This window comes from Myotis brandtii, unplaced genomic scaffold (genome assembly GCF_000412655.1).
Source record: "Myotis brandtii unplaced genomic scaffold, ASM41265v1 scaffold1076, whole genome shotgun sequence".
Lineage (NCBI taxonomy): Eukaryota > Metazoa > Chordata > Mammalia > Chiroptera > Vespertilionidae > Myotis > Myotis brandtii.
Window position 1 is genome coordinate 166,088 of NW_005353663.1, and position 12,766 is coordinate 178,853.

A 12,766-nucleotide genomic window follows, 5' to 3' on the forward strand; every position below is an offset into this window, starting at 1 on the left:
GCTACCCGCCTAGCTTTCGTGTGGCGCCACAGGGTGGCCCAGAGGCCCACACTGTGCCCCGGCCCGCAGTGTCCAGCCGCACTCACCGCATCTTCCCGTGGGGACTCAGGCGTAATGGAGCACATGGGGGCCCAGGGACACAGAGGTCAGCTGGGACCTGCCCTTCCACACCAGATGCTCGCACTTCAATCACTGGCCAGGCCTAGAAACCGTACCCGTGCACAAATTTCATGCACTGGTCCTCTAGTCTACACTAATAAAAGAGAAACATGGTAATTAGCGTACAACCGCTACCCTTTTCATTGGCTAATCAGTGAGTATATGCAAATTAACTGTCAGCCAAGATGGCTGCCGGCAGCCAGGCACTGAAGCGAGCATTCTAACAAAAGAAGCTAAACAAAACCCCAGAAAGCTTTCTGGGATCTCAGAGCTGGAGTTATACATTGTTTCGATTATAGAACGCAAACAACACAGCAGCGGAAGCCTCAGAGCTAGAGCCAGAGTTAAAGCTGGCCCAGAATAAAATAAAAAAAGAGAAAAAAAAGGAGCGGTTGGGAGCTTCAGTCAACAACCACCAGCCTGAAAGCAGCCCTCAGCCCCTCACCCAGACTGGCCAGGCACCCCAGTGGGGACCCCCACCCTGAAGGGTGTGTGACCAGCTACAAACAGCCATCATCCCCTCATCCAGGCTGGCCAGGCACCCCAGTGGGGACCCCCACCCTGAAGGGTGTGTGACCAGCTGCAAACAGCCATCATCCCCTCATCCAGGCTGGCCAGGCACCCCAGTGGGGACCCCCACCCTGAAGGGTGTGTGACCAGCTGCAAACAGCCATCATCCCCTCATCCAGGCTGGCCAGGCACCCCAGTGGGGACCCCCACCCTGAAGGGTGTGTGACCAGCTGCAAACAGCCATCATCCCCTCATCCAGGCTGGCCAGGCACCCCAGTGGGGACCCCCACCCTGAAGGGTGTGTGACCAGCTGCAAACAGCCATCATCCCCTCATCCAGGCTGGCCAGGCACCCCAGTGGGGACCCCCACCCTGAAGGGTGTGTGACCAGCTGCAAACAGCCATCATCCCCTCATCCAGGCTGGCCAGGCACCCCAGTGGGGACCCCCACCCTGAAGGGTGTGTGACCAGCTGCAAACAGCCATCATCCCCTCATCCAGGCTGGCCAGGCACCCCAGTGGGGACCCCCACCCTGAAGGGTGTGTGACCAGCTGCAAACAGCCATCATCCCCTCATCCAGGCTGGCCAGGCACCCCAGTGGGGACCCCCACCCTGAAGGGTGTGTGACCAGCTGCAAACAGCCATCATCCCCTCATCCAGGCTGGCCAGGCACCCCAGTGGGGACCCCCACCCTGAAGGGTGTGTGACCAGCTGCAAACAGCCATCATCCCCTCATCCAGGCTGGCCAGGCACCCCAGTGGGGACCCCCACCCTGAAGGGTGTGTGACCAGCTGCAAACAGCCATCATCCCCTCATCCAGGCTGGCCAGGCACCCCAGTGGGGACCCCCACCCTGAAGGGTGTGTGACCAGCTGCAAACAGCCATCATCCCCTCATCCAGGCTGGCCAGGCACCCCAGTGGGGACCCCCACCCTGAAGGGTGTGTGACCAGCTGCAAACAGCCATCATCCCCTCATCCAGGCTGGCCAGGCACCCCAGTGGGGACCCCCACCCTGAAGGGGGTGTGACCAGCTGCAAACAGCCATCATCCCCTCATCCAGGCTGGCCAGGCACCCCAGTGGGGACCCCCACCCTGAAGGGGGTGTGACCAGCTGCAAACAGCCATCATCCCCTCATACCGGGAGTTCTATCACTCGCTATGATGTGCACTGACCACCAGGGGGCAGCGCGGAATGAAGGAAGGCCCCAGCCAGCAGCTGGCAGCAGGGGAAGGGAGGCCCCAGCCAGCAGCTGGCAGCCGCTAGGGACCCTACCTTTGCAAGAAATTCATGAACTGGGCCTCTAGTTAAACAGTATTTTCCATTCACCTCTCCCCTTCACCCAGCGGTTCTCAACCTGTGGGTCACCAACCTGTGGGTCGCGACCCCTTTGGGGGTCAAACGACCCTTTCACAGGGGTCGCCTAAGGCCATCGGAAAACACATTTATAATTACATATTGTTTTTGTGATTAATCACTATGCTTTAATTATGTTCAATTTGTAACAATGAAAATACATCCTGCATATCAGATATTTACATTACGATTCATAACAGTAGCAAAATTACAGTTATGAAGTAGCAACGAAAATAATTTTATGGTTGGGAGTCACCACAACATGAGGAACTGTATTAAAGGGTCTCGGCATTAGGAAGGTTGAGAACCACTGCCTTAACCCATGGCAAATACCATCCTGCTTTCTATCTCTATGAATCTATTTTGGGTACCTGGAATAAGTGGAATCAGAGTATTTGTCCTTTTGCGATTAGCTTATTTCATTTAGCATAATGTCCTCAAGGTTCACATATATCGTACAATGTGTAAGAATTTTCTTCCTTTTTAAGGCTCAATAATATTAAATTGTGTATGTACCACATTTTGTTTATTCATTCAGCCATCAATAGACACTGGTTGGTTTTGATCTTTTGGCTATTGCAAATAATGCAGCTATGAATAGATGTACAAATATCTGCTTGTACATGTGTGTATGACCAGAAGTGAAACTGCTGGATCAAATAATAATTCTATGTTTAAATTTTTGAGGAACAGTCACACTGCTTTTCCCAGCTGCTGTGCCATTTTACATTCCTACCAGCAATGCACAAAAATCCCAACTTTTACACATTCACACCAACACCTATTAACTGGTTTCTGGTTTGTTTTTTGTTTGATAATAGAGTTTTTAATTGCTGTGAAGTGGTATGTTTTTGTGGTTTTTATTTACATTTCCATAATGATTAGTGATATTGAGCATCTTTCCACGTGCTTATTGACCATTTGTATATCTTCCTTGGAAAAATGTCTATGCAAGTTCCTCTGCCCATTTTTTAATTGAATTATTTGTATTTTTGCTGTTGAGTTTTAGGAATTCTTTATATATTCTGGATATTGATTAAGTTGCTACTTAAATTGATACCTAAAATATAATAAGTGAATTATAGGTTAAATTATCTTAGTGGCCCATTTAATACTAAAAGCCATCTGAAAATAAAATCCTTTCAAATATTAATTCCAAAATCAAATTATTTTAAAATCAGCAGTCTTTCCTCAAAGCTCACATGGATACTAAAAAATGTTTTAAAAATTAATTATTGATAACAACACTAACAAGTAACCAAAATTCACATGATGCATATGAAATATTTGACAATATCTACACTTGTCAGTGTTTCAGAGTCATCACAATGCACACTTTTGGGCAATACCATTCATATCCAATCTACATAAATGCTATGCCATGGAGCACAGGGGAGCACCCTTGTACATATAGACTACCCTATAAGTGGTGGTCCCTGGAGTTGTGCAATACTGAAGCCTTATGGCATTCAAGCAGTAAAAGATGTATGTTTAATTTTTAAAGTTAAAAATGGCAAAGAAAATAATAAAAGTGAGTGCACCTTTGGAATTCAATTCAATGACTCCATAAGTTCTCAACTGACTTACTCATTCTTATCTAATTAAAGTATTCAATGCAATTCTTCTACAGTAGTTTTACTACTTAAGTAGATAGAACTATTGTCATTATCTCCCAGCATCCAATCTTCCTTCTTCTGATAACACCTCAGTTTCTCATTGAGCAACTACCTCTCCCCATTCACAGTGCCTGAGTTTCAGGTAGTTCTTGGGATAAGCACAGGAACTGAATCTGGCAATCAAATTCATAGTGATTAAGTCAAGGAAAGACATGGAGCACAAAATAAGATAGTAAGATTCAGTTCAAGAACTTTTGCTGGTTTTTTTAGGAAAGAGGTGTTTTTATAATTGCTAAGCTATTGGTAACCACCTCTGCCATCTCTCATAAGAAGAGCTAATCAAAGAATGAAGCTTACACACACACACACACACACACACACAGCAGAGCACAGAGACAAACTTAAGGCTGCCCTGTGACAGCATTTGAAGTCCTGGATACAATGTCTTATACATAGGTACTCCCCAAATTTCTCGTGCATGAGCCAATAAACTTTATTTTTCACTTAGCTTTTTAGGGCTTTCTGTCATTCATGGCTTCACATACAATTAGTTTTATCACCCTATACTTTAAAATATATTTTTTATTGTTTTTTTACAGAGAGGAAGGGAGAGGGATAGAGAGCTAGAAACATCGATGAGAGAGAAACATCGATCAGCTGCCTCCTGCACACCCCCTACTGGGGATTTGCCCGCAACCAAGGTACATGCCCATGACCGGAATCAAACCTGGGACCCTTCAATCCGCAGGCCAACGCTCTATCCACTGAGCCAAACCAGTTAGGGCTCCCCCTATACTTTAAAAATAATAAAACCCACAAAATTTTCTCAAAATTCTGGAGGCCATAAATCTGAAATCAGTTTCACTAGGTTGAATCAAGGTGTGGGCACAGTCACAGTCCCTCTGGAGGTTCTAATAGATAATCTAGATGAAGCTACTAGTGGTTGCCAGCATTCCTTGGCTTAAGGCTATATCACTCCTATTTCTGCCTCGGTAGCCACTTTGCCTTCTCCTCTCCTGTAAATGTAACATGTCCCTCTGCCTCTCTTTACAAGGACGTTTGTGATTACATTTAGAGGCTACCCAATAAGCTACACTAATAAAAGATAAACATGCAAATTGGCCGTACCTACGCTACGCCTTAAGCCACGCCCACCAGCCAATCAGAGCGACTATATGCAAATTAACCCAACCAAGATGGCGACCGGCGGCCATGGAGCTGGAGCAACCAGGAGGCTTGGTTGCCCCAATGATGGTGGAAGCCAAGCTTCCCGCTTGCTGCGGCTGGCTCTGAGCTCCACTCAAAGCAACAAAGTTTCAGTTATAGAAGATAAATAAACCCCAGATACCTGGTTTCAGCCAGACGTGGCCATGGAGCTGGAGCAAGCAAGAGGCGTGGGTTGCCCCTGGCGATGGAGGAAGCCAAGCTTCCCTCCCACCTGCCCTGGCCGGCTCTGAGCTCCTCACAAGGCTACAAAGTTTCAATTTTAGAAGGTAAATAAATCCCAGAATAAAAATTTAAAAAAAGAAAAAATGGAGAGGCTGGGAGCTTCTGTGGCCGGGGGGCTTGACCAACCTGAAAACGGCCCCCGGCCCCTCACCCAGACTGGCCAGACACCCCAGTGGGGACCCCCCACCCCAAAAGGGGTGTGGCCAACCTGAAAACAGCCATGAGCCCCTCACCCAGCCTGGCCAGGCACCCCAGTGGGGACCCCTACCCTGAAGGGGGTGTGACCAGCCTGCAAACACCCATCAGCCTCTCACCCAGGCTGGCCAGGCACCCCAGCGGGACCCCCACCCTGATCCGGGACACTCTTCAGGGCAAACCAGCCGGCCCCCACCCATGCACCAGGCCTCTATCCTATATAATAAAAGGGTAATATGCAAATTGACCCTAACAGCAGAACGACTGGAAATGACTGGTCACTATGACACACACTGATCACCAGGGGGCAGACGCTCAATGCAGGAGCTGCCCCTGGTGGTCAGTGAGCTCCCACAGGGGGAGCTCTGCTCAGCCACAAGCCAGGCTGACGGCTGCCTGCACAGCGGTTTGTGGTGGGAGCCTTTCCCGCCTCCTCAGCAGCGCTAAGGATGTCCGACTGCAGCTTAGGCCTCCTCCCCGCTGGCAAGTGGACATCCCCCAAGGGCTGCTGGGCTGCCAGAGGGATGTCTGACTGCCAGCTTGGGCCCGATCCCCCAGGGAGCAGGCCTAAGCCAGCAGGTGGACATCCTCCGAGGTGTCCCAGACTACAAGAGGGCATAGGCCGGGCTGAGGGACTCCCCCGAGTGCACAAATTTTTATGCACTGGGCCTCTAGTATATAATAAAAGCCTAATATGCGAATCAACCAAATGGCAGAACAACCGGTTGCTATGACGCATACTGACCACCAGGGGGCAGACACTTGACACAGGAGCTGCCCCCAACCCACAGGCCCCAGGCCAGCCAAGTCAGGTGCCAGTCCGCCCCCCATCACCCCGCTGGTCGCCCCACAGATTGGTCCTGATCCCCTGCCAGGCCTAGGGACCCTACCCATGCATGAATTTCATGTATGGGGCCTTTAGTTTAAAATAAAGAAGGGAACGTTAAGACTACAGCAAGAAAATGTCTGGTAAGTAACTCCTTAAGAAGTGATTCACTTTAACTCAATTTAAGTAGTATTCTTTGAAACCAAAGAGTTATCATGACAATCCATTTCATTACAAGTGTTAAAATATAAAATTTTACCTCCAGATCCTAACTGCTTGTAGAATCTATATTCCAAATGTAGCTGTGGTGCTCTGGATTTCATGGGTTCCTAATTAAAAAACAAACAACAACAAGTTATTAAAAGATCATTAGGCCCCAATTCCAAATGTTATTAATCTTGGTGGCAACTCTTAGATAATTAATATTTTAGTAGGCATCTTTGTCTCTCTAAGGTTAGATCAACTGTAGATGTATTTCAATGTAAAATAAATTAATGTCAAAAACGTACATAAGATTACGTGGCTATTAGATCAATCACTAGGGAAATTTATGTTTGACTCTTTAACCCTGAAGAAAAGTATATACCAAACATTCATGACTAGGGGAATGGTGACCCTTACTCTATTTCAGCGGTTCTCAACCTGTGGGTCACGACCCCTTTGGGGGTCAAATGACCCTTTCACAGGGGTTGCCTAAGACCATCAGAAAACACATATATAATTACATATTGTTTTTGTGATTAATCACTATGCTTTAATTATGTTCAATTTGTAACAATGAAATTGGGGGTCACCACAATATGAGGAACTGTATTAAAGGGTCACAGCATTAGGAAGGTAGAGAACCACTGCTCTATTTCTTTTGTTTCTAGGAATTCATCTTGAACTGTGTATTTCTTATGTAAAAGTTCTAGGTTAAAGTGAAATCACAGAAAATAGGAAAGAACAAATATGAAGATAAATTTTTGACAGTAACAACAATGTATTTTTTAAATTTTTTACTTGGGATAAAGCTTAAATAAAACACACAGTTCATAAGCATTAGGTCCATGAGCTTTATTAACTTCATATACCCCAGCAACTAGCACCTCAAAAAATCTTTAGAACATTTTATCATCCTTCCCTCCAAGTAATCACTTTTTGACTTCTATCACCTTTGGGTTGGTTTTGTCTGTTATTGTATTAATATTAAAGATATTACACATATATGTTTTACATGTGTTTAGTAAACTAAATACCAAACTATGATGTGGTATTTGCAGATTTTTAATATTTCCTACAACTTTTGTGATATTATACTATGTTAATACAGTTTTGGTAATATTATTATATTTAAAATCTTTGTTTTTTGAAATATTAATGTTTATTGCATGTAACATTAAAATTGTTTTTCTTGAAATATTTTTTAAAAGAGATTTAAAAAAAATTTCTGTCCTGTCAATATATTTTTGAATTTAAGGTGAACATGTCTCCATACTATACTTCAACCTCAGAATACCAAACATAGCTACAAAAATATTCCCAGTTCCTCTAAAGAACACTGCATAACCAAAATTATTGTATGTCATACTCTGATCACTATGCTTAAAAAGGTAAACAGAGAAAGAATATAAAAGAAAGAAGTAAGAAAAATAATTAAGGGGATAGTAACATAGCAGGAAGATGCACTAAAAAGATGACATATGTGTGTATATGTAAAGAAGGACAAAAGATGACATAATAAATGTTTACTAATGAATCAATGGTGTCAAGAGGGTAAAAAGGTCCCAAATCTGATATAACAGGACCTAACGGATACCAGTTTATGACTAAAACGTCAGCCTAGTACAGTGGCTCCTGTTTTGACACAATGGTTTATTTCCCTTTGACCTAACGGATACCACTTTATGACTAAAACAGACTAGGAAACGTCAGCCTAGTGCAGTGGCTCCTGTTTTGACACAATGGTTTATTTCCCTTAGCATATCAGTTAAATATCATTCACAAGCTTCCTTAAGTGGACCTGCTCACTACAGGCTGCTGCATCAGTAACACAGCATATGGGTGTTACTACACTTCTATTCTTGTGCACCACCCCCACTCCCAACACCATACAATGTCTACACCCTAGACCACTGGAATAGAACATGGAAAAAGAATCCCAAAGAAACAAAAGTCGGCAATGCCCATTCAAACACTGTCCAGTCCCTGCATCCTGTATCTCCCCATTGTGATTCATACACACTAACTCCTCCTGTACAGATTTCATGATCAGGAGGGAAGCTTGTCATTTTAACTTGGCATTTTTCTGAGGGAGGCGCCATAACGGGTCCCGTATTTATGGCTTTCTATGCAGATCGGCCTATAGAAAGTAAACATTATTTATACTGATTTGGGCATTCTGAACCTGTAATAGTAAAATACTTCATTATAAAATTAGAAATTAACTCTCCTTAAATATTTTTGAGAGCTTGATTGATTGCATGAATTTATTAAATCTACCTCTGATTAACAGTGACGATGGTAAAGAGATGACCTAACCAGATTTTCCGACATAAAGCCAAGGACCAGACCTTAAAACCAAGGTGAACCCCTCCAGGTAAATGCCAGTCCAAACTCACAAGTCAGCCAGCCAGTCTTAGAAGCACCACACCCTACCATACATCTTATTTCCCAGTGAAAATAAACATTTGTTGCAATGAAACTTGGCCTATACTCACAAACATACTTTAAGTACAGTTTTCTAGCTCATCCCAAAAGATTTTCTATTTCCCCCCACTTACCTCTTCTCTAATCATCATCTTACATTACCTTAATACAGTGGTTATATTGGCAAGCACAAGATTGAGAATGGCAGGCAGACTGGAAAAACCCAGGCATGGAAACATGGCTGGCAAACCAGATAGAAAAGCTGTGCCAAAGAAAAGTTATGTCTTATAAAAACTCCCAGATCCCAACTCTTCCAAAAAAAAGAGATGCCTTACAGCTGTCAAACTGGGCACATTTAGGAATTCAGAACAGTTCCATGGGAGTTTGCTTTCCTTGCTGTTCTCCACCCACATCAAGAATTTCTGAATCCCCAAAAGTCAAGCAATAGCCAGCTTTACCATACATAAAATATCAATGGAAGAAGAGATTTTAAAACTACCTGGAAATACTTTCATAGATTATAATCCTAAATATTAAGAAAACTTTTGTTCAAATACTTGAATCAGAAAGAGAAATCTTGCTTTCTAATTTTGATCTAAATAAAATGTCAATATGCCAGCTTCCTTAAGTGAAAAATAGTGCCGAAATTCAAAAATTCAATTCTGTGATGTTACCAAAGTAGAGGGATTGAGTTTCCATGGCACAGAAAGATAGAGACATCCTATATATTGCCATATACTTAAACACTCAAGTTATAAATATGAAAATAAAAAAGTAACTAAAATATGTTAATCATTAAAGAAATAGGAATTAAGGAAAAATAAGACACATGAACTTACCAGTTTAATTGCCACATATTCATTTGTATATAAATTTTTCCCTTAAAAAAGAAGGAAAAAAATGTCAAATTCTACCAGTAATGAATTCTTAAAGCTATATTATATAAACCTGTATTCTGGGTGGGGGGAAAAAGCACAAATATATTTAGAGGAAGCACAGGTTTCTTCCAACTACTTAGGAAAAACCTCAATGATGAGGAAATACTACAACTCAATGACACATTTACTATTTCATCTGAATTCAGAGTAGAAAGTGATACTAATAAATACTTCAGCCCACTTACAAAAATGAAGAGAATCTTATTTTGTTGTAATATTGTACACAACTCAAAAGGTAATCAATAGTCAAACACATGCTAAACTAATTTTCAAAACCAGAACTCCTATATAAAAACAGGAATACAAAATCCCTCTCCTAATCATCACCTCATTTTAAATTCATTATTATCTAATGCAATCTTATTGGGGTTCATATGTAATACAAGTAAATAGAATACCTGGAGAAAAATCTGTAATATATTAAAAATAGAATAAAAAAGTATTATCCAACAATTAGCTCTAATAAATTAGCTAACTACTTTGAGTGAAAAAAGTTATTACCACCTTACTGTACAACCAAATTAAATTCCAATATTTTAAGAGTTAGATATAAGGCACAAAACAAGAAAAAATATTTTTTATTTTTAAATTTATTTTTCAATTACAGTTGACATACAATATTGTATTTGTTTAAATTGTACAACATAGTGATTATACACTTACATACCTTAGGAAGTGATCCCTCCCTAAGTCTAGTACCCATCTGAGACCATACATAGGTATTATATTATTAACTATATTCCCTATGCTGTACTTTTGTCCCCATTAATTGGCAGTTACTATTTTTATAACTGCCAATTAATACTTCCTAATCCCTTCACCTTTTTTCACCCATCACCCAACTCCCTAATCTGGCAACCATCAATTTGTTCTCTGTATCTATGAGTTTGTTTCTGTTTTGTTTGTTTATTTTGTTTTTTCCCACATGTAACTGAAATCGTATGGTATTTGTCTTAATTTGACTTCTTTCACTTAGCATAATGCTTGGTCCATCCATGTTGTTGCAAATGGCAAAATTTCATTTTTTTTATGGCTGAGTAATAATTCATAGTATATATATGTTCCATATCTTCTTTATCCATTCTTCTATCATTGGACACTGAGGTTGTTTCCATATCTTGGCTATTGTAAATAATGCTGCAATGAACACAGGGGTGCATATATCTAAAATAATGTTTACTAGCCCAATATATGGAAGTTTCCAAAGTACTAAAAAATGGAAAAAAGTAAAAGGTCAGAAGATTTTTATACAGATTTGATTACGTAAAATATTTTACATTTCGAATGTTAAAAAAAATCTACCATATACAAAGAACAGATAAGTAACAAGCCACAATAAAGATTTAATATTATTATTATGTAAAGAATTCAAATAAATTATAGTAACCTTGCAATGGTGTACTGAAAATAATCTAAAAAGGCCCAATGGGTAAGCATCCATAGCCCAAGTAAAATACTACGGAGAATTTTAAAAACAATAAGTACATGAAGACAATTTGATATATAAATTAATGTTTCTTTGCAAGTACAGTAAAAATAAGAAAAAGAATATGTGATTTCTGGATTTCTAGTATTTTTTTTTTCAATAAGCATGTAGTATTAAATTTATGGCAAGAAAAATGTTATTTTTCTTATATTATTTTTAAAGGACAGTGTTGGTTTTTTTTACAACTGTTACAGTAAATAGCCCTGGTCACATTGGCTACAGAACACAGAACAAGCAAGCATCAACTTTCACACGTGATTTTCCAGCATTAACACACCTAACTTCTTTTTATAAAGCAGCTGACAAATGGCAGTAAACTTCTAAGCAAAATTTCAGTCTCAGATATATTGCTGCTATTATACAGTGGTGTTTGTTCATACAAATAGTATAATACTTTTCTGAGTTTTTATACCTATTTTATAAAAATAAATCATAAAAAGCATTCATACTAATACTAAGTAATATGCCTCATAAACCCATTACAGTTTGCAAAGATGGAACTTAATAGGAATACCAAAAGTGGCGAACATTAACCTGTATTCAGATACTTATTGAGCCCATAAGTATTTAAAACATATACTAGAAAACATGTCTTTAGTCAATTTGTTTAGCATTTATAAGCTGTGACTTCATATACATTTTCATTATATATTATGCATACAATTGTAGGCTTCCCCTAGTAAGTGTCCAGTGAATAATTTAATGGTACACTAACTTAAACTTGAGGAACTGATGTCTATCAAAGGAACAATTCTATTTTAAGTTCAAAGATGGAATTTGTATTTTCTCAGAACATTATAATCTTTTCATAACTATTTTATATATAATATTTATTCACATATACATGAAAGGTAAATATTCATAGGAAATTAGATTAAATACAGATTCCATAGAACTTAACTTTACCAAATACTTCTAGAAGTAGTTTTTGTTGCGTTTACATAGTCAACTGTCTTTTATATCACAGCAAAAAGCACTAAATCCTAAAAACACCGTCTTTTCTAGAACATTAGAGATTTTGATGAATTTTGAGGGTTATATTTATAAACATCAACAATAATTAAACAATACTACCAATGCATTTTTGTCACTAGCATAGACATAGGTCTCACATAGTTAGCTTTTAATCAGTATTTGTTATATGCATTAACAAACAAATGATGCACAAACTGTGTGTTTGTGTGTACAGTATGAGTAAGAGAGAAGTGTGTACATGTAGAGGGAATACACTTAAGAGAAGGCTCCAAGTAGCAGATCGATTCCAGCTAACTGGTTTTAATCCAATTTTAGAAGATATTCCCAATAGAACTTTGTGCCATATTAAACTTGAAAAGCTGCTGTTACCAATTTTATGGTTTGTAAGTGGTAATTATAAAAAATTATGTTCTACAAAAACAATGTATATGTTTGTACCAGAAACTACTAGTTACCCACCAATATCCATGTGCCCTCTTCTATAATAGAATGCCCTCATTTTAAAATGGTTGTCCAGACACAGTACTGGAAGTATTAGCCATTGCGATTAGACAAGAAGAAGAAATAAAAGGCATCCAAATTGGAAAAGAAGAAGTAAAACTGTCCTTATTCGCAGATGACATGATATTGT

The 12,766-nt window shown here is 40.3% G+C and overlaps 1 protein-coding gene across 9 annotated transcripts in view; it reads right to left on the reverse strand.

The window, feature by feature from the left end:
• Positions 1-12,766, reverse strand: part of CSNK1G3 (casein kinase 1, gamma 3) — a 79,500-nt gene that overhangs the window by 52,250 nt on the left and 14,484 nt on the right. For 6 of the 9 annotated variants that reach the window (XM_005857114.2, XM_014541973.1, XM_014541959.1 and 3 more), the window contains exons 3-4: positions 9,576-9,616; positions 6,368-6,437 (exon numbers count right to left, since the gene is read on the reverse strand). In XM_005857114.2, the coding sequence (XP_005857176.1) occupies positions 6,368-6,437; positions 9,576-9,616 (111 nt within the window). Of the gene's footprint in view, positions 1-6,367; positions 6,438-8,870; positions 8,999-9,575; positions 9,617-12,766 lie in introns of those variants that run through there. The other 3 variants (XM_005857117.2, XM_014541977.1, XM_014541978.1) reach the window with 3 other exon arrangements.